Source organism: Typopeltis vanoorti, chromosome 18 (genome assembly GCF_054136105.1).
Source record: "Typopeltis vanoorti isolate ZY-2024b chromosome 18, IOZ_Tvanoo_1.0, whole genome shotgun sequence".
Classification (NCBI taxonomy): domain Eukaryota; kingdom Metazoa; phylum Arthropoda; class Arachnida; order Uropygi; family Thelyphonidae; genus Typopeltis; species Typopeltis vanoorti.
The window spans coordinates 43,906,814-43,930,620 of NC_143566.1; the positions used below are offsets into that span (position 1 = coordinate 43,906,814).

The 23,807-nt window shown below is 35.0% G+C and overlaps 2 protein-coding genes across 4 annotated transcripts in view; one reads left to right on the top strand and one right to left on the bottom strand.

Annotated features, from left to right (window-relative positions):
* Nucleotides 1–18,223, bottom strand: part of LOC150096621 (transcription initiation factor TFIID subunit 4B-like) — a 383,016-nt gene extending 364,793 nt beyond the window's left edge. For both annotated transcript variants that reach the window (XM_090407990.1, XM_090407989.1), the window contains exon 1: nucleotides 16,919–18,223. In XM_090407990.1, the coding sequence (XP_090264116.1) occupies nucleotides 16,919–18,223 (1,305 nt within the window). The remainder of the gene's footprint in view (nucleotides 1–16,918) is intronic.
* A 381-nt stretch (nucleotides 18,224–18,604) lies between these two features.
* Nucleotides 18,605–23,807, top strand: part of LOC150096622 (protein LSM14 homolog B-like) — a 146,492-nt gene continuing 141,289 nt past the window's right edge. The window contains exon 1 of one of the 2 annotated variants that reach the window (XM_090408341.1): nucleotides 18,605–18,835. In XM_090408341.1, coding sequence (XP_090264467.1) covers nucleotides 18,715–18,835 — 121 coding nt within the window. In that variant the 5' untranslated portion in view covers nucleotides 18,605–18,714. Of the gene's footprint in view, nucleotides 18,836–19,285; nucleotides 19,382–23,807 lie in introns of those variants that run through there. The other variant, XM_090408342.1, reaches the window with a different exon arrangement.

Here is a 23,807-nt window from a genome sequence, read left to right on the forward strand (position 1 = left end):
CTGTGCCTATGGGAGTTGCCAAAAGGTTTATCACCTTTTTTAAAAATTACTCTGGATTTAGAGAAAGATGTTGAAAATTTATTTATCACTAGGTTAGACTATAATAGATTTAGTTTAATCCTTTATCCCAGTGAGAGCAAACAAAGTTTGCGCCTGAAAATATCTTCAGGACTAAATATAGTGTTGTACTATCTTATCCAGTAAGTAGTGCAACACCAAGGCAACTTATCCACATAGGAAATGTGTTTTGCATTATGGGAGATTCTGGGTTAGAAGTGCCTGGTAGCTTGCTCCACCTTTGCCACGAGTTGCCTTGGTGTTGCACTACTTACTGGATAAGATAGTACAACACTATATTTAGTCCTGAAGATATTTTCAGGCGCAAACTTTGTTTGCTCTCACTGGGATAAAGGATTAAACTAAATCTATTATAGTCTAACCTAGTGATAAATAAATTTTCAACATCTTTCTCTAAATCCAGAGTAATTTTTAAAAAAGGTGATAAACCTTTTGGCAACTCCCATAGGCACAGATGACTTGCTACTGCTTCTGCCTGGTATCTCCAGCTCTGGGCCTGGCTCCCACTGAAGAGACCTCAATAAAGGTCGAAACTAGTCTGGGTAGATGGCCAATCCCTTTAATGCATAACAGTATACATATCCACATAGGAAATGTGTTTTGCATTATGGGAGATACTGGGTTAGAAGTGCCTGGTAGCTTGCTCCACCTTTGCCACGAGTTGCCTTGGTGTTGCACTACTTACTGGATAAGATAGTACAACACTATATTTAGTCCTGAAGATATTTTCAGGCGCAAACTTTGTTTGCTCTCACTGGGATAAAGGATTAAACTAAATCTATTATAGTCTAACCTAGTGATAAATAAATTTTCAACGTTATTAATCTTCGTTTGTCTTTTTTTTTTTACTGTCCAGATTTCATTTCCATACTGGTAGGGCTAATGTATTGTATACTTTTAGTCTGGTTTGTTTTTGAACTAGGTTTGGTTTAAATATAGAGTTAATTACACCTGTTATTTTTAAATATTTTGCAATTTTTAGGTTTATATCGTTTTTATTTTCATATGTGATCATACATCCTAGGTAGTTAAATGAATTCACCTGTTCTAAGATCTTGTTATCTATTACTATTTTAGTTCTTACTGGATCTTGTCCTTTAAAGGACATAGTTTTTGATTTTTCTGTTGAAATTATCATACCATAATCTTTGACTATCTCATTTAGATCTAAAATAGCTTTCTGTAAGTATCTTCAGAATTTGTAATTATTATTTGGCCATCAGCAAAAAGGAGATTGTTTAAGTTCACAGTAGGAGAAAGTTTAATACCTCGATGGAAATTTTTATTCCATAGGGGGCATCCCTGTCAGACTCCTTGGTTTATCTCTCTCGTATATGATAGCTCATGATTTAATCTTATTTGTATTTGATTATTTTCATATATACTTATGATAGCTTTTAGCATATTATTTGGTATTTATCTACTAAATATATTTATTTAACAGTATATATCTTTTTACTTTTTATATATCTTTTTATCATTTATTAGCTTCCAGTTCTATTGTAAAGTGGATTTTGACAATGCTCTCACTGCTGAACTGGCTCACTTGCGCCACACCTTCTTGGCCAATGGCTATAATCCCCATAAGATAAAATACTAAATGCTCCTAAGAAACCCCTCCCACTATCCACCACGGACAACTACAACAAAACAGTTACCATCCCATACATTAAAGGCATGTCGGAAAAGATATCTAGAATTCTCAATAAACATCAACTATGCACTGTATTCAGACCATGTGTCAAATTAGCAACTCTCATCCGTTCACCCAAGGACAGCATCCTTCCTTTATCACATCCGGGAGTCTACGAAGTATTCTGTTCACATGATCAAGTTTACTATGGTCAAACAGGAAGAACTGTGGACATCCGCATCAATGAACATAAAAGATACATACATCTGTACTATTGCTATTTCAAGTCAGGCCTAGCAGACCATTCTTTGGATACTCCTGCACACAGGATCTACTTGAAGAATACAAAAGTACTGCACAGAAGCTTTTACAAGTCATAGAGATTGTTCTTAGAAGCAACAGAAGCCTTGAAGCATATTCCGAATCTCAACAAATATGGCTATATATTTGGGAGACAGTCATCTTAAGACATAACTAGTACCTGCTTTCTCTCTCTGTTGTTTTTTTTTTTTTTAAGATAAGGGGCACCCAATTAGGAGTTTAGTCTGTGTTGTTGCTACAATTTCGTTGAATTGGTCTCTCTGTTACACCATGTTGTTGTTGTAGTCTCACATACTGTGACAAACTGTGTTTTTGTGCTCTGAAGATGCTGGTTACAACACCAGCAAAATATCAGCAATAAGTCAATAAATAATTATTTACTTGTACTTCTGTGTTCTGATATATACCGTCAAAATTAAACAACATGTACAACGCACACATAAGCCTTTCTATATGTTTGAGTGAGCCTTTAAGCATGCTGTGATGTTCTTTGACCTTTACAAAAGTCACACACTAATATCCAGTGCTAATTTTTCTCATTGAGCATATATTACATTACACGGACAGGGTATAAAATTCCATATAATTTGTTATATGTGTAAACCATGAAAGTTATTTTAATATGTCTAGTGCAGATGTTCCATTAAAACTATTGATAGCCACACAGCTGCTGACATTCATGTGGTGTCCAGCATTGTAAAAAGGTCAATCAATTTTGATTGGCCTTGTAAATAAAGGTGGATTTCTATACCTCATTTACCTTGATTAGCTTGTTTTCAATCTTCTGATCAAAACATCTGTACTAAATGAATCACTGAACTATTTGTTCTACACATACCACTTTAAATTCTGTTTTTATCAAAGCTATTCAAGAGACAAATGAAGCATATTATATGCTGGCTTTCACCAGAATCTCCATGGTCCTTATCAGGTTTTAGTAAAGCTGAAAACAATTGTATGCAAATATCGATACATCTGGCATTGACTTGAAAAGGCTTAAAGCAGGAAACCTGCATCATGTTTAACTAGCAGTCATGCTTTCGAGTCTTTAAAGCTATGGGTCATAATTTTGCAGACATCTGTCTCCATTTAAGTTTTATTTCATTACTCAGAGAGAAAGTCTTTCACGAATTATTACTCTTCCTCCAAACTCTTTCATTAACAATCATGGTAAATTGTTCTCCTATCATTCCAAATGCACAGCATTCAACTCCCCTTTTTTTTTCAGAGATAAGCATGTCCAAACTTGATACGAAAAGATCTAGTCCTGACAACATTTTTCTGACGGTCTATGCTCTAGAGTTCATTCCAGTTCTGTTGGCTTTTTATTCTCTTCTATTCCACTTATATCTATTCTGCTACTTGAAAATTAGTCCATATTCAACCCAATCTTAAGGGTTGAATATGGGCAGCAAATCTTTACCATCAAATTACTTCCAATATCTCTCATTTCAATTCATTCTAAAGTAACGAAGAAAACATTTCACTATCTGAAAACCTCTCAATTAATAAATTATCACAGTATGGATTCCAACTGTCTATGAATAGGAATTTTCTTGCGTATGTCACCCATCCTTGGAAAAATGTTAGAAAAGTTTCAGGAATCTCAACTGGCTGCTCTTGATACCTCTATAGCATTTGATTAGGATTGACACAAAGACCTGTTAGACATGCTCACATCATATGGTCCTTCTATTAGTGCAAATGGATGGCCAGTTTTCTTTGGACATTTCCCCTCTCTCGATCTCACACACACACACCAAATCTCTTTCTGCTATTAATCAACAAACTTTTCCAGATGGCTGTAAATTCAATCCACAGTTGTGAAGCAATACACTATACTAGCCTCATCTAACAAACTCTACGCTACACAAACCCCCAAAACATCAATTTGTACAACATTAAATTCTGATCTCTAATTCTTTAGTTAGTTTCTGAGAACCTTGTTAATTTCAATGCTAGAAAATCTCAACCCTATTTCTTATAATTTTGGTTTTAACAGCATCTAAATCTCTGGACAAGATCTCTCTTCTTGGCATAAACATATTAGAAATGTTGCCTCCTAAGCATCCAAGAAATTAGGGTCTCCTTCATACAAGATGTTTATTTTTATCTCAGTGGCGTCACGTGCCCATTTCAGTTAGGTGTGCTGTCGTATGGGTTATGCAACCCGTGTTACAAAATTCACGTCAGTTTGACTGTATGATTGCATTTTTAACAATGTATGAAAGTTTTGAGAGTGCATAACACATTGCATTGGTCCAATGCAATTACCATATTTTTTGATAGATAACGCGCATGTACTAACTAGCGGTAGAGCTAGGCAGTACAGACAGAGGAATTCTTTAAAAGTATGTGTGTTGCTAGTAGCAGTATTCCGTACATCCTGTTTTAAAATATTTCATAAAGTAAATCATTATTTGTTTATATTTTGTTATTAGATCTGAATTACCCATGGAAGACAGAAGTACTTCTAGGAGAAAATCCTACACAGCACAGTTCAAGCTTGAAGTGTAGAAGTATCAAAGGAAAAAGGAAATTGTGAAGCTGGTAGATTGTTCAGTGTTGGAGAAAGTAGTGTTCATGAATGGCGAACGGCTGAAACAGTCCTGAAATGTTTACATACGAGGAAACGTGCTATGAGGTTTAGAATGTGCTTGTGGCCAACCATAGGAAAAAAAAACTGTTTGATTGGGTTGTTAGTGAAAGAGCTAAAAAGGTATGAGAATATCTACTGTCCACGTGTTGCAGGAATTGAAAAGAATTGCACAAAACGATAATATGAAGGATTTCAAGGCCTATCCATCTTGGGTTTTTGGATTTATGAAGAGAAACAAAACAAGTGTATGCTCCTCCACTAGTGTCGGACAAAATTTGCAGTGCAACTGGAAAGTGAAAGTAGCTAAATTTTGTTTGTTTCCGAGAGAAAACTTGTGTGGGGTTGATATTTGTCACTTTGAGAATATGGATGAGGTTCTCATAAGTTTTGACATGCCTAGTTCTAGGACTGTGAATCTGAAGGGAGCAAAAGAGTTGCTACAACAGGGCACGAAAGGTCTAACTTTACTGTGATTCTCTGCGTAACTGCAGATGGTTCCAAACTGCCACCGATGGCGATTTTCAAAAGAAAGACTGTTCCAAAAGTCTGTGATTCCAAAGGTATTATTGTTACTGCTAATGATAAAGGTTGGATAAATTCCAAGGTTATGAAATTTTTGTTGAAGAATGTGTGGCAAAAGAGAAAAATGGCATTTTTCAATCCAAAATCTTTGTTAGTGTTGGACACGACAGCAGAAGTTAAAACAATTGTAAGTATTCCATCAATTCAGGTGGTTTAACAAAAAACTCCAACACCTTGATCTTGCAGTAAATAAATCATTCAAAGACAATTTGCAGGCTAAGTGGGAAGACTGGATGATGAATGGCATCCATACGTCATATAAAGATATAGTTATGTGGATTGTAGAAAGTTGGGCTGCTGTAAGTGAAAATCGTATTAGAAATGGTTTCATTAAAGCACAAAGGAATGCAGTGGTGTCCTGTGACAATGATTATGAAGCAGAAGAAATACTAAAACGAAATTTTTAACACAATCGATTCTTTCAATATTGAGTCTAATGAAGAATTTTTTGGATTTGAATAGTATAATGTTCAATAAATATTAAGTAATACTTCTACCTTAGTTTTGTTATTACATTTGATTTACCTCTCATACCTTTCTAATGTATACAGCGCATGTTCATTTTTAACGAATTTAGACTTTTTTATATAGATAACGCACATGTTATCTATTGAAAAATACAGTAACTGTAGGATAACTTTGAATACTTGATCAATTAATTGTAACCAAATCTGCATAGGGGAACGATCTGTTTTCAGATTTATTAGAAAACAATTAAGGAGAATGCTCTATTTGGTTGGCATATTTGAATCACTCAAAGGTAAAAATATGTGAACCATTATGTATAACACATGTGAGAATGGGAAATGAAAGGATAGAATAAGTGCAAGTAGAAATACTTTCATTAATGGCAAACGAATTATTAATAATTAACATCTGTGATATGTGTATCCCATAAATTGCTGGGTAGAGCGAATAGCATGTTATCCTATAAAGTCTAGACATGAATAAGCGAATTTATGATGGCATAATTCAAAAAAGGAGAAGAAAAGAGATTTGTTTGCAATGGATAAATAACCAATAAGAAACAGCCACTAATACATTTAGTAGTTTAGTTAAAAACTATATGGAGTGGCTAATCCATTGAACTAATAATGTTGATCTCATGATTCATTTAGGCATGGCAGGAATACATGTGGTTTGAAAGAGGAGCAAATCATCTCGTAAAATTTGTTTTGCATGTTATGTGTATTTCTCTGGTTTATGTATATTTTGGTCCATTTTCTAAGAATTTTCTTTTGTTTACTGAGATTCAGTATACATTTTATGCAATAATAGGATACATAATATCCAATCATTATCAGAATTATTCATACTTTTGGGAATCCTCCATTCATTAGTTTTTTTTTTTTTTTGTGTGTGTGTCAGTGGCTCTTATGTCTTATCAATCTTACATATGATGGTATTTTGTTGTAGATCAACAGCTTCTTATAATACACAGAAGTATTCATTTTTATTCAAGAATAGATAAATTTTTAGTGTCTGTTGTTTCCGAAGACTAGAATAAAAATGTCCCTATACCATTAAAAAACTTTCCAACCTCAACAGATGCTATACTGCACAAGCAAGAAAAACAATTAGCTTTGTTTATCACTAAATACACTAAACAAATATTTAACATTTCTGTATTTAGGAACAATTAGTATGAGACAACTTGAATGATACACTTAATGGAAAAACACACCACTCTCGCAGGCATGCAAACAGAACAGATTTATTGTAGCACTAAACATAACACCTAATTAAACACATTTGTCCTAACATCCACTTTCAAATTTTCAGTTCCAGAAAATATGTGTAACAGCTGTTTGTAATATAGCCACTGAATACAGGAAACACTCAATTTATGAAAAGAAAAATGAATATAACTTGAAATCAGTTTGAACTGCATTTGAGATATTCAATATCATCCAGACACTTAACAAATGTTAATTTTAGAAATTAAATTCTACCATGGAAGTTGGACTAAGATGCCATACAAGCTTTGTGAAAATGTGACTGCTCAATGTGGAAGCGGCATACATACTAAAAGCTAGTACCCTCCAGAGAATAAAGAAACTACAGACATCCAGGTGTGAACATGATGCATTAATATAATTTTAAATATGGAAAGCATAAAGGTCATATGAACAATAGCTATGCTTCATGAAAGCCATTTTTCTGAGAAACAAAGGGCCGCTTCTTGGCGAGGTTAGATTATCAATAGCAAATAGTAGAGTGAAAAAAAGATAATTTGAATTTTGATACAATTTTTAAATAATGTCATACATAATTCACACAGAAATCAATTGGGAAATTATCATTTTTCTGAACTGAATCAAAGAAATGCTGAAATAACTCTTTCTACTTACTTTATTTATACACAAGCTCCAATTTTCTGTTTTTTCTTTTAGGAATTGTGTCAGCACATCATAAAATGAAAGTTTTTTCTTCAATTCCATTATCAATGTCTTTTCAATAGCGATTAAGCTTAGGCCACACAGCCTTTCCTGTGTTTGTGTTCCTCTATAACACATATTTATTCTCTTCATAGCTGAAAAAAGAATGCTTGACTGTAGTAGCAGAGCTCAGAAACGACATGACAAGTTCTGCTAACTTATAAATTCCTTGAATGCAACCTGAAGTTGATTTTCTTGCATGAATTTTAATAGGTGATGCACTGGTTTCCTGGCATATTCTTCAGAAGAAAATAGTACATTCAGTTCATTTTTGAAGCAAATGTAGTCAAAAACTGGGCCATAGAAATCCTTTAAGTTTTCTAAAATACCATCAGGAAACTTCTTCGCATACTGACCAAACCTTTCACTACAAAAGGAGTTGAAAAAAATTCAAGTTTCGAAAGTGAAGAGTATCTTTCTTCCATCTCCAGGGGCATGCAGTCGACTATTCCCTGGTATAATCAAAGACATGCTCTTTTTCCGTCTCTTCCAGTCCTTTTCATCTCTTGGGTCTCAACTCATCAACTGTATGCTTCTCCTTTGATATAGAAACCCAAATATCATCAAATAAATTCAATGTTCCTTGCATTCCTAAGATGCTTCATAGTGTCATGCACTTTTTCTTTTTACGACAGTGTAATATATCATAAGATGTGAAGTTTGCAGTATATTATTCAAGATATCAGTATAACTAAATTAAAACTGAAAAAATTCCTAGCAACAAAATTGTTAGAAAATCTTAAAAGAATTGCAAAATTAAATTCTACCAATTTTATACCATGAGCTTCGATTACAGCATCCACATCCCATTCCCCAGAATTCTCCACTATGTGTTCAAAAAATTCAATGAGTTGATTTTTGTGACTTGTTAAACAGGAAGTTCCATCTGGTTGGTGTGAAAAAGGGTCATTTTTCAGCAACAAAATCTTGCAAAGCATTTATTCTTTTCGATGATTTAGGAAAACATGCTGCCAATGCACTGATAGTTTGGAAAAACAATCTCAATGCTTCAGAACTAAATTCAAAACGTGGGCGTAGTAACATGTAAATACTGATAAAGGATATGCCTCGATAACTTTCCTCTGTAAGCCATTAATATGGCTAATCATTACACAGGCACCATCATAAGTTTGGCCAACTAACTTGTCCTTGATATTAAATTCCTTAACTTTGTTTATTCTTCTTCTTCTTATTGTGCTATCTTCTATCGAAGGTCAGCGACCATCTTGGCGAACAAACTGCGCTCTTGTGCTAATCTGAGCAGTTGTGCACTGCTCTTTCCTGTCCACGTCTTGATGTTGTCAAACCATGATATTCTTTTTCTTCCTCTAGTTCCTTTGCCACCAATTCTTCCTATCAAAATAGTTTGTAGAAGTTGGTATTTGCTGTTTCTCATGATGTGGCCAAGATATGATGTTTTTCGTTTCTTGATTATTTGTACAAGATGTTTAGCTTTGCCAATGGATTTTAAGACATCTTCATTGGTAATTTTTTCTGTCCATGATATCTTTAGCATTCTTCTGTATAGCCACATCTCAAAGGCTTCGATTTTCTTGATGGTTGTCGCCTTCAATGCCCATGTTTCAACTCCATAGAGCAGAATAGACCACACGTAGCATTTCAGCATTGTTTATAACACGTTTAAAAAGACTACTACATGCTCTATCATCACTTACGTCTGTAAATCCGATGAACCTTTCGTGTAATTGCCCATTATGGACAAAACGGTTTTTGACATGACATCAGATGTTTCATCCAGAATCATGGTCACAAATGTAGCAGTAGCAATTTCTTTTTTTTTTTTAATAACATCTTTGACCACATCAGATATAGTGCTAACAATATATCATTTTGTACTGTGGAAGAAGTTCCTTGAAATATAGTTGAATCCTTTAAATGGCTGTCGAAAAGAGGATCACATCACAGAGCACAAGGATTCTATATAATTTCCTCGATTAGTTGAATCTTCACTCATAACAACCTCTCAAAGGAAGCCCTTGTTAGCTAAACAGCATTAATTAATATTTTTAAAATATCTCTATTTTTTCTTTACCTATTCTTTATGATGGGTAGCATCAATTTTCTTTGTTTGTCAATGAGAGTGTGAATTCTTTGTTTTCCAAACATCTTGATATTTAAAAATGATTGAACATGTGATTGGGAGCATTCATGTTTTTGCACTGCTGTTGTTAAATGATTTATTATTCTCTGGAGAATAATAAACAAGGTCAACAACAACAACAAAAGTCTTGATCACACTTCACATCCAGTTAACCATTCTACTGCACTGTATTGTGAAATAGAGAAGTGTCTCACACTCTCAATTGTTGCATCTTTGCACATGCTCCATAAATTTGGAAGAGAAGGATGAGACTTACAATGACAAGTACAGCCATACAATCTACAAAAGTTCTAGCAGAAAATGAGACATTCAGTAGATAGTCAACACTGTTTCTCATCGTAAATATGGGCAAAAAAAGTTATAAATGTATGAAAATTATATATTAAAGACTTGTCTATATTACATATAAGAACTTGCCTACCACGTCAGTTCACACTTCTCGCATGCAAAACAGATGAAACTCAGAAAACAAAAATGGCCACTTACGACAAATGACAACATTAAATTGAATTGGTTGACACAATAACCAATCACAGTCTCTAGGTGCTATTGTCTCAGAGCTCACCCAGCCTCACCTTCTCAGCAGTTTAAAATTACTAGAATGCTAAGAATTTGACCTGCTGTGCCTCTTTACATCTTTTCAAATGGTTATGTATTTTGGAAGCACACCTCGGCTATTAACGCAAATGTGATGCAATGTTTACTCAATGAAAAGTGCCCTCTTCATGAAGCATTAGTATATGGTATTTAATTTCAGGAATCATGCAAAGCCAGGGAATTATGAAGGAGTGTTGAATAATTGCTAAATGTGCTTTAACAGGTTTTGGTAAGATTTGGCAAAACTGAATTTTGATTTCATTGAACAACATGTAATATTTGTAAAGCATGGAAGCAGAAGAGAATGATGAAGTTTGCGTGAAATGAATCATTGATCACCCTGATTGTTCTTCTGCACCAGTGTTTCTCAAAGTGTGGTACGCGTACCCCGGTGGTATGCGAAAGGTCGTTAGGGGGTACGTGGCAATTTTTGGCTATGCATAATTAAAGGAGTCATTATATTTTTCAACAAACAGTGCAATTAGAGACAACCAGGATAAAATGGCATTAACTAATGAATCGCATCCCCTCTCCAACAGAAACTGCTGTGTAGACCAAGCAAAACCATATGTTCCACCGGCAACATATGGTTTTGCTTGACACCACCCCCGTCGTTAACGTGTTAGAACTATGAAATAAATAGTGAATGTGTTTCAGATATTATGGAATTCGGTTGAAGGGAATTAGCATTTCAACTCAACTGTTGAAATGCTAATTTGTCTTTGGTTCACGCAATCTTTTGTTAAAACAGCACCAATCATATGCAGTTCTTCGCTGCTCTATGTATCTCAAGTCTTGTAAATTACTGGTGATTTTTGCTTGAAATAATGGGAAAGAAGATGACACTATTTGGGTTGATGACTTTGATGATGCACACAAAGAAACTGTTCCCGATGCCAAAAGTAGTGATAGCAAGTAGGAGCTTCTTGGTAAGTCGCAAATTTTTAGTTTTTTTCTGAAAACTTTAGTTTTCGAAAATTCCCACACGTATCTCGCAACACAATTTTTTAGCTTTACTTTTGGGAAAAAAGTTAGAGTTATATTCGAGTAAATACAGTATTTTTTTTTAGCTTTCAAATTCTTATGTATGGATCATTGGCTAAATATTGGATTTATAAAACCCCCAAAAGAGAGCAATATAGCAAATACAAGTAGCTGTAAGCAACAAGAAAACATTGATATTGCATCTGGATCAAATGAAATTGATGAGTGTGTCGTCTGACATCTCTAGAGAACCAAAATTTAAAAATAAATCACAATTTTTGTTTACATGAACATATAAATTCAAATAAAATAGATATTTAATTTTTAATTACTATTTCAAATTAAATAATTTATTTAATTTAATTAATTGTTTTTTTTATTAATTAGTGAATTTATTTTTAATTAATTAGGGGGTACTTGGTAATAATGAAAATTTAAGAAGGAGTACGTGGATATATGAAGTTTGAGAAATACTGTTCTACACCATATGAAGTATATTTAGAGAATTGTTAGGGATATCATCAATCCAAATTCAGTTTTGCCAAATCTTCTCAAAATCTGTTAAAGCACATTTAGCAATTATTCAACACTCTTCATAATTCAACTCGCACACACCAAAATTTCTTCCTAATAGCAAAATTGGATTTTCACTGTCTTTCATAATTAAAAATACTAAAAAAAATAACTGACACATGTTGCCGTTGTGGTTTTTTCATCCTGCAAGCAGGCAAACCGACCCAATGAACACACATGGACTACAGTCATGAATACCTCTATTAAGAATACAGCAGAGGAGTGGCATGCCAGCTGCATTATTTCACCAGGACTCCTCATTAGGAGGAGACCCAAGCTATCTATTCCTTCCATCTGAATCAGATGGAAGGAATAGATAGATAGATAGTTGCAATTGTGAAAATAGTCATAATTTACAATTATGAATCATTTTACAATTGTTTCTTTATGCAAGTATAAGTTTTGGTTTCATAACTAAGTATAATCAGTAATAATGTAAAGAAAAGTAATAATGTAAATTCTTTCATTTCAAAGAAATGAAAGAATTTACGGAATGACCATCTCTCATCATTCCATAAAATCTTTAAAATGAACTGATAAATTTTCTTTTAACATATTAAGGATTTTAAGATTTGGTATAATAATTATGTTGTCAGTTGAATGAACCTCCCACAATGAGTCTGCTGGTTCTATGGAGGTTGCAAACAATAATAATAATTATGAATTACTCCACATTATAGTTACTGGAAGAGATAGTTAAGCCTCACGTTTTGTCCAGTTGTAAGCAATATTGCTATGATGTTCACCTTCTCTAAATCTCAAACATTTCCCTGAAATGATAAACAGCATTATTTATGGGCATATGCAAAGTCAGAAAACTCAGTGAGAAGTCAAACTCTCACAGAGCTCCATACATATCATGACTAAATTTGAAAGCCTTCACCATTCACCAGCCATCTCTGGTAATATATTTCACCATTCATCATACGAGGTGTGGCTATTAAATAAAGAGACTGGTTGCAAAAATGTGGTTTATTATTACCATTGTACAACTTAATTGTTATCCCCTTCAACATACTTCCCTCCTCTATCTATACAAAACTGCATACGAATTTTCCAGTTTGGAAGCAGTGCTGCAAGTCATTACGTGTTATCTGCTTCAGTAGCGCTGCCGTTTTCTCCTTTACCTCATCAATGGCATGGCAATGGTTACATGGGTACCAGAGGGTCAGACAGTTAACCAACATTATTACCTTGAGGTTCTAGTCAAACACCGAGAGAACGAGTGAGGAAGAAGAGACCTGATCTGTGGAAGAACAATGCTTGAATTCTCCATCAGGACAACATTCCAGCCCACAGTGCACTATCGGTAAGGCAGTATCTGGCTGATAAGACAATCCCAGCATTGGACCATCCACCTTACTCGCCGGACTTAGCTCCATGCGACTTTTTACCGTTTTTCCAAAGTTGAAATCTGCATTGAAGGGCACCCATTTTCAGTCAGTGGATGAAGTAAAGGAGAAAATGGCAGTGGTACTGAAGCAGATAACACTTGATGACTTGCAGCATTGCTTCCAACCATGGCAAATTCGTATGCAACAGTGTATAGATAGGAGGGGAGTATGTTGAAGGGCATAACAATTAAGTTGTACAATTGTAATAATAAACCACATTTTTGCAACCAGTCTTGTTATTTAATAGCCACACCTCGTATACAAGTTTCCTTTCACTTCCTTACTCACATGATCATTGTATAGTTTTCAGAAATGACCTATCATTCTCCCACCACAAAAATGTGGCATTTTACAGGAAAAGGACATATCTTTCGGAAACCTCAAAAGACAACTTTCTGTAAATTATTTTTTGTTGCTAAATTCAGAAAGTTGTCTATTTCTTTTTTAGTATCTATGAGGTCTGACACAAAAAAAATGAGACTGTGCCTGTATCTCTTTATTTAAAAAATTGAGCAAATCAACTACAATCAACGTGGCCTTGAACTTCAAACGACTCATACATACTTTTTTTGGTCTTGGAGATTTTGCTGACTTCCACTGCATTGATTGTCGATTGGTTTCTGGATCATATGTAAATATCAAAGTTTCATCACAAGCAATTACCGAATTCAAGAAATCTGGTTCACCCTTAATGCGGTGGAAAAGGTCCAAACACAGTTCTTTACAACATTTCTTTTTGTTCATCTGACAACATTTCTGGAACCATTTTTCATGTTCAATTCTTCCATTAATATGCGAACACTTTCCCTATCCAAATGAACTTTCTTAGCTACAGCTCGAACACCCAATCTTTTGTCTTTTCAAATCATATTTCGCACTTTTTTAACATTGTCATCGGTAACTACTGTGTTGGTGGCCTGGACGATCATCATCTTTCTCTGCCTTCCGAAAATCATTTGTGGCATTCAAAAATGTTTGCACAAGACATGCACTCTTCAGCATAAGCCTCAGTCAATATAGAAAAGTTTAAGTCTCAGATTTCTTCAGTTTCACAAGAAACTTGATGTTAACATGCTGTTTACTTTTGCACTCCAACGTTTTCCCGACCGAAGTTAGAAAATGTCTATATATATGAACAGGCATCTACTCGTACCGAGTAAAGCAACGGAGTTGAGCCTTGTCTCACAGTGACAGGTTAGAACATGCTCTATAACCATCTCTTTGTCTCTTCCCTCCCACTCTCCATTCCCAAGCTATAGGGTTAATCTCAGCCTCTCTCTTTTTTTTTTTTTTTTTTATGTCAGACCTCATATCTTAGAATTACTGAACAGTTTCCTTTTTGCCATACAGAAGAATTTTTTTTTCGTAATGACTGAAGAAATGTAATTCTAGAAAACTGAAGTGAATTATCACAGCGAATTTATATATCTAGGTTCAAACTTGCCTATTCAGTATAAAAAATTTAATACTGTTTGCAGCCAACAGGACGACTATCACAGCCAAGAGATGTATACGAATGCACAAACACGAACGTAGATAAATTTTCACAGAAAGGTATGTTTTTAAGATAGCACTACTCACATTCCATATAGACATTAAATATCCAACAAAATTTATTACACATTTACTGGTTAAAAAAAACAAAAACAGTTTATTACTATCAACATCATGAGATCTCCACGGAGTCAAGAACTCATCAAGGAGGACATAAATCATCCACATCAGTTGATAAACTCATTCAAACTAGATGCACTCACCATTTCAACAAGCAAACTGTTCCACTCACTCACTCATTCTGCGAGAGAAAAATCTAGCTCACCTTTTTTAACCACACACAAAAAACTAACTTCCACAGATGTCCCCTTGTACTCTACCTACTTCTATATAATGAAAAAGTTCAACCGATATCGTATAAGACTTTTTCAGGTTTCAACGCCTCTATCAGAACCCCCCCCCCCTTTATCCTATTTACCAGCTTTGCAATCCACACTCGAAATCTGTCCTCTTAATCTACATTCTATAATCCAAAACATATTTGTAACTTGACTTTTCATACTTTCTGCATCCTCTTCATCCCCTCAGACAAGGAGACCAAATCTACAGTATTCCAGGTGTAGTCATATCAAGGCTTTCTAAGGAAGCAAAATGACTTCGTTATCATTACATATCAATGTTTGTTTCAACATAGAATAATTGCAATGTTTTCTTTGAACTTCAAATGCCTATTCACCCTAACTCCAAGATCCCTAGATTCATCAGTTTCTCCAAGCTTAAATCCACAATTATAATATTTTAACAAACACAGAACAATAATTGACAATAATTGAGTCTGTAAATAATTTTTCAGGAATAACAGAGTAAAAAGGAAGAAAATCAGTAAACCTTCAAAAGTGTTTCGTGTTACTTCAAGATTTTCAATTTGTACAAGATGTAATCATTCGCTTTATCTTATCAAAATTCACAAAAGGAAATAAGAAGGCTAATTAATGGAAAAAATCTGTTTTAAAAAGTGGCACTTGCATCTCAGTTCATTCTCCATTGAAGAAACTGCAGGATAACTCAAGCATTCAGAGAGCTATGTAGAACATTCAATTCAGTCAGAATACAACAGTAATCATGAAACTAGGTCTCATTTCGAATTATCTTAATCACATGACAAGCAGGTAGTTCATAGTCACATGCTAACAGGAAATAAATTGTTACATTTGCAGCTTTATTATATTTCAGGGACTTTTGGAAATATGGAAGGTAATAATGTAGTATACTGTACTGTAGATTCTGACAACCATCATCATTCACTGAAGTATGAATAGGGAACTAAATACAGAAATATGCATATAACAACAAATCATGGAGATAATCTATTAAATGAAGGTCAGCCAAGTTGCTCTGTTAAGTGCTAACTGATAAACGTCAGATGTTGAAAACTAATCTTGTTTTCAAAAACAATTTTGCTTGGATATTGTCAAAATTGTTTCATTTTCTGTCCATTAGTTGGTCTGTAGAGAGCAACAGTATTGAACATACGTGATCATCGACATGCTCGTACACCCTCTATTACACAGAAGCATTTTGTTAAATCTTTACCTACAAAGAAACCTAATTAATGCCATTTACAACATTTGACAACTGCATATACTCTCTGAACATAAAGCAAATACTGCTCTTACATGATAAAACTAGGGATTCAAGCAAGGGCACTTTTCCACCAGCTTATGAGTAAATATTTCATATTTTGAAAGATCTTACAAAGTTTGTGTACATTGCAAAGGAATGTAAAAAGGGAATTATCAACTGAGCTAGAGACTAAATGTTGCTTTCATTTTCAAAACTAATGTTAAATAAAAGGTATAGACCTAAAAAAAAAAAAAATCAACAAAAAAGTTATATTCCTCCCTTCAGAAAGATATTTTCAAATCTTTGAAAAATATTTGGGGCTTCTAAAAATATCATGTATTAACTATAAATAATTGGTGAATTATATTAAAAAAAAACACTCTCTTACAAAACGTTCATCTCAAATTAAATCTCTGACATGATAAAAACTGATGCTAAGGAAATGACTTATTACTTAAGGCGACTAATACAATAACTTACTTGGCCTGCTATCTGCACACTGGGGGCATTTGGTCGAGCTGTAATAACCTGTGGCCCAGCTGCTATTCGTACAGGATTACTGAGAACAACTCTTGGTGCAAGAGCCTTCTGACCAACTATTCCCGGAGTTCCCATTCGACCAGGACTTACATTTACAAATGTCACTCCAGGTAAAATATTTGGGTTTGTGACTACTTGTGTCACAACATTCACAGGTTGACTTGGTTGCTGTGACTGAGGTTTGGAAATAGCAATTACGGGTGAAGCAGAAGTAACTTGTATAACACCGGAACTAGCTTGAGATGTTAGCTGTGACGAACTATGGGTCAGTGAGTCTTGACGGGATACAGAAGGGGATAAAGTTGAACCATCTTTTATAACAATTTGAGGTTTGGTGGACTGTTTATGCTCTAGCTGTTCACGTACTGTCATTCTTGCTGCCATTACCTGCTTTGAATTTCCCATAATCTGTAAATGCTGTGGTTGATGATGTGAAGTAGCAACGCTTGGTAAGGATAACCCAGGAGCTTGATTAACATTAGGAATGATAATAGGTGTTTGCTGTGAAGCGACATTTGCCAAATTCTGTATTGCACTCATAGAAACTCCAACAGCTTGCTGTGTTGTTGTTGTAGATCCAGTTATCGGAGGAGTAATGACAGTTCCACTTACTAATGGATGATTTGGCCGTCCTATTACACTAGAACTGCCATTTGGCACAGATGCTAGTTTCAAGCTATTCCTTGGCTGATTTACACTCGTATTTAAGGATGCAGTTAGTTGAGTTGCTGATGGTTGGGATGGATAAACTACTTTGATATCAGAGTTACTTACAGACACTTGCCTCCCACTTACAAAGGGCGCAGCATTATTGAAAAGTTGCTGAGAACCTGTCACTTGATTAATGTAACCACTGGCTGGTAAAGCACCTGGAAGAGTAACCATAACTGTATTTGTAGTGGGAGCTGATGTTGGAGCTACTGAATTAATAGTCACTATTTGTGAACCAACTGGTAACGGCTTATCACAATTAGATATTGCATTCCCCTGATTTACAGCACTAACGTTAGGAACAGCAGAAGCATTACTATGTTTTTGTCCATCATGCAACCTAGGAAGAGCATTATCCGAAATTGATACACTGTTAACATGATTTACTTCTACAGATGAAGTATTTACTTCTTGATTAGCAATATGAATGCTCGATGACGACAGCTGAGACTCAAGTGATCCAACTAATGCACTGACGACTGATTCATCAACTTCAGAAGACAGCATATCTTCTAACGATTTCGCTGACGCCATTTTCCACTTTACAAATAAAAATATATACTGCGCATGTGTTAACGAGCAGATGTATTCTGGGCTTGAGTGTGGCCCTATACACGGATGAAACTTAAATGATGCACAACACATTAAGCGGTAATTGTCTTTAAAGCTGATTGGCAGAAAATTTAGAAATATTTGGATTCACGCATTTCATTCTTTTTCTAATTGGACGAAATAGTTAATTTCTATTTTTGTATTTTTTTTTTGGTTATCAGTAAAGTTATTATTGATAAATATATCAGGTAATAATAATAATAAAGGTAAACTTAAATTGCTATCACTTTTTTTGAGTATTAGAACGCTGGTATTGCATATTTTCCTCGGTAGGCGGGCTTTCCTTTCTTATTTATAAAGGCACGCGGTGAAGTAAATGGAACTTTAAATGTGACCTGAGTGGTATTAGAGAAAGGAGTTTTTATTTTCTCTTGTCGTAAAAAGCATATCAATAAGAGATAAAACATCCGAGAATGAGTTCTAGTGTGCCATATTTGGGAAGTAAAATAAGTTTAATTTCAAAGTCAGAAATTAGATATGAAGGGATTCTGTATACAGTTGATACTAAGGAATCCACTGTAGCATTGGCAAAAGGTGCGTACATTTCAATTTCATTACTGGGGTCTTTTTTCCCCCCTCTTTCTCTCCCTGTTATTCTTTGAGGTATCGGAATGAGTAAACCGCTTTGATGACGTGATTATTTTCCTTAAATGAAGAATGACTTGCCAGATAAACCAGCGATCTTTGTAGTCGTACATGAAATCACCATATATAATTATTCCAAACTGACTGACAACGAAATATAGAAGCGAATTAGCCGCTATGATGACTCTCCGCCTTAAATGTTCGGCAGTTTTGCTGAATTTTGTCATGTAGAGGCTGTCTCCCCTGTAATGAAATGGTACTTTCCTGATACGCCAATTGCTTGAGACGGCAAGCCCGACTTGCATTTTATCTTTGCTAATGAAATGAATTGAGCTTTTTTTGAGAAGTGAAGTCATTAATTCATAATAATTATAATAAAAAGAACTCGGTATGTTCTGTATGCACGTATGTGATTTTATTACCTTAATTGGGGAGCAGCAATACGTTGCAGTTCGGAAAAGCCGCAAATGAGCTCTGTCAAATTCTGCCAGTTATGTATGCATATTTGTTGTGTTCAGTGCATTAGAAAATACATGCGTCGGTTAATTAATTTAAGCGAATATTATTAAAAATAAACTACATAAATTGTTCGACAGTGTGCATCTTCCATACTACCTAACTGTCAAACAAAAAAGTTCCTGAATTATTATTGCGAAAGTTAATACTTGAAGAAAGGTAAATTTTTCCTCGCTGTGAAAGGCGTCTAGGACGTGAAGGGCATTTCCTTAAGTTGTCGAAGGCGAGTTATTCGGTACCATACGGAAGTAGAGAGATTTTTCATAACTGAAACTAACTTTTGATTTTGCTGAGAGACAAACCGGCAATCGGGCTTTATAGCCTTAATTGCTTCAGCTTTACGTACATCCAGCTTAGATCTCTTTCTGGTTAAATTTTTTCTTGCTCAGACTTGAAATTTTAGCTGGTGTGAATGGCTTTTTTAATTGCATAATTAGTATAAAGAGTGCTATAGCACGCTTTGTTTTTAATTATGAGGAATAGTTACAAACTGATCAAGTAATAGGAATATTTTCAACATGCATGTATGTGAGTTCATCATCAAATCTTAAATTTCCATTATACTATGAACATCTCCCAAGTAAGGTTTTATTGCAAATATCTTACAAGTTAGAAGTAATGAGTTGATAGGCTGTATTTAAGTTCACTGTTGCTTAATATATTCATTAACATTAGCGAGATAGTTTGAAAGATAATGTCCAGTTGTATGCTGATAAATTAGCAAGGGAAAATAAAGATCTTGAAGAATGACTTGAATAACCGATAATAAGTATTATTATTTGACACCTCCAGGAAGTCCAAAGACTCATCGAGGGAGGGCACCTGCTCTACAACTGTCTCCACAAATCAATTCACCAACTGACCACAACTACACCAATGCCATCTACTTCCAACCACCACCACTAGCATTTCCACACACAATTGAAACATTCATGCCCACGGCGGGATTCGAACCCACAGCCTTTTGCCTGGCGAATGGATACGCTAACCACTTGGCCGGCCAGGCTGACATATTTGCATGACCATAAAATGGACTATTATTTCCCATTCTTAATTTCCCCCTTGAAATTTCAAAATTAGTGTAACATGTAAAACTATGCATAATAGGCTGTAAAGATTGCATGTTATGTATTGTACTGATGGGGTTGTGCTGCTAGAAACAGATTTGAGTAATAATTCCTGCAGTATGGATTGATGTTTAAAAGGATTTAAAGTTCACGGGACATATGCAGAAGTGGAGAAATCAGTGACAGATAACCTAGATGTGAAAAAACTTAAACTTCATACATAAGTTGTAGCAGGAACTTTTCTTTCACTTGATTAAACTAAATTCTACTTGCTACGAAATTATATTCTTGTATAATCCTTCACTTTATGATGTTAGACTTCTAAATAAATCCATTACAAGTCTGCCGGTTTGGTTTGTTTATTGGTGCAAAAACAGCAAAGGTTGTATTGCACCATCGCAAAGGTTACAGTAATACATAAATAGTCAAACTAGTAAACAAAATCAGTGTACAAAAATGAAGCCAAGCAATGCAGTATATACATGTAAATAAAATTACCTCAAAAGTTATAGCAGTACATAGTCAGAGAAATTATTAAACAATGCACAAAAATAAAGATTTACAATGTAGTATCTACATATAAACAAAATTATAGCAAAGGTTACAGCAGTACATAAATATTCAACAATAAAGTAGTAAATAATAGGTATGTCCAAAATTGAAGGTAAATAATGCAGTATCTACATGTAAATAAAATTACAGCAATACATAGTCAATGAGAAATTAGTAAATAATGCATATGCAATGTAGTATCTACTTATAAAAATTATAATCAAATGTGTTTATACAAGTTAATTCTTTGTAAAAGGTTAAAAACATCAAGTAATCTGTCTGAGTATGGTAACATCTGTCTGAGTGTATGTGGCTTGGATAGAAAGGTAAATCTAGCCAAGTTCTTTCATGTAAAGTGCTGTCACTTTACCAGAATATGACAAATATGATGCTTGTTTGCATTTTTCACACATGAGAGGGTCATCAGCACTCAGTAAATAAGAATGTGTAAGATGACTGTGGCATAGGGCACAGTCATCTTAGACATTCACTAGCAAGAACAACTTCCTCTCTTCGCTTTCTACATAAACCAGAATGCCATTATTAATTTCAGGCTTAATATTATGCAATTCATTTGTCAGTGCTTGCTATCATGACTGCCATTTAGCAATTGGCTTTGATCTTATGAACTGTCTGTAGTCAACATGGTACTGCCAAACAATATTTGGAGAAAGTATGAACTGATATTATTGAACTGATATTATGGGGGTGCTTAAGGGTCAAAGCTGTATAACTGAGAGGAGACCTCCACATAGCCTTTAAAGGAATGCGGAGAACCGACCAGGGCTTCTGACCTAATGTCCAATCCTCACCTTCTCGTGGTGCACCCTGTTGGGTATCTACTTTGATACTGAACGAACGAGGATGGGCTGGCAATTTGGGATTTAGCCGACCAAATTGTATTCTTATTGGTTAAACCAAAATAAAAAATGATGGTACAACATGACAAAATTTCATGCCAGCTGGGGCGTCGCCCAGTTAAACAAGGCCCCCGTTGTTTTCGCCAGGGAACCAGGGCGAACAGCGAAAAGTCAGCTACTGGAACAAATCTGAAAACAAACCCCAACTCAACAATACCAGAGTTAAAGATCGGTACTATCAATGTAAGAAGCCTGAATGGCAAAGAAATGGAGCTAGCTGAGGAATTAGATAAGTACCAGATCGACATAATAGGGGTGACTGAAACAAAAAAGACCAAAACTGGTGAGATCTTTCTGAGCAATAAATACAAAATGTTATATTCAGGCAATGACAATCAAGGAAAAGGAGTAGCCATAGTATTCAACACAAAATACGAGGCTAATCTTCTTGAATGGCAGTCAGTCTCAAGTAGAGTAATGTGGGCAAATATGAGAATGGGGAACTGGACAATGAGACTTATTTGTGCCTATGGTCCCACAGAAGGTTCTACTAAGGTAGAAGTGGAGGAATTTTTTGAGGCTTTAGAAAAAGCAGCTGACACAATGAAAAAGGAAAAGTTGATCCTTGTTGGGGATCTAAATAGTAGAGTAGGAAATGATTGAGACATACAAAAATATTTTGGGAAAATTTGGAGAAAAGAGCAAAGCTAATAATAATGGCAAATATCTGTTGGATTTCTGCTCAGGACATGGACTGGTTATTACTAACACCATGTTCCAACATAAAAATGTGCACAAATTCACATGGAGAGAAGAGGCTAGGAATAAGAAAAGTCTCATTGACTATGTTATTGTTGATAGTGATGTTTTCTCCCTGGTGCAGGACACCAGAGTGTACAGAGGATTTGAAATTGGAAGTGATCACTATTTAGTCTTGAGCAGGATAAAATTGAATTTCATGTTGAAAAGAATAACATGTAAGAAAGTTTTAAAGCGAATAAAAGTTGAGCAGCTCTCAGATGTGAACTGTAGACTAAAATACAGAAATATTATTGAAAAGAAAATGAAAGAGTTTGAGAACAGGAATCAAACCTTGGAGATTCAGTGGCAAACTCTGAAGGAAACATTGATTGATTCTGCCAGAGAGGCATGTGGTGAGGTTGTGTGCAAGGATAAAAAAATCAGAACTCCCTGGTGGACACAGGAAGTTAAAGAGGCAGTGAAGGAAAAGAAGAAAGCATATCAAAAGTTCCTGTCAAATAAGTCAGCTTGTGCTCTTAGAGAATATAGAGACAAATGCAAGAATGCTAAACACTGTGTAAAACTAGCTAAGCAAAAGTAATGGGAGGACTTTGGCAAGAATATAGAAAATAAATATCAAGAAGGTAGCAAAATATTCTGGAGGTTGTTGAAGAAGCTTAGGAATGGAGGAAAGAGTGCTGTAAAAGGAATTAGAGATGATAAAGGTGAAATGAAAACAGGAGAAAAAGATATCCTTGAAGTATGGAGTAATTACTTTGAAAAACTGCTAAATGAAACAAGCAGTGAAGACAGCACAGTGATAAAAAACACTGACCAGGCATGCAGTCAGGAATACATATCCATACTTGAAGTAGAAAAAGCCATCAAAGGCTTGAAATGTGGAAAGGCAGCAGGAGTAGATGATATTCGACCAGAAATGCTGAAGTATGGTGGTATAAGAGTCTTACAGTGGCTGCACTGCATAGTTCAGAATGCCTGGACAGAGGGACGAATTCCCGATGATTGGAGTAGAGCTCTCATAGTACCCATATATAAAAAGGGAAATAAAACTGAATGTGAGAATTACAGAGGTATTTCCCTACTGAGTGTTCCTGGCAAGATCTATGCAAGTATACTTGAGAAACGGTTGAGAAGAATTGTGGAAGAAAAGCTTGGTGAAGAACA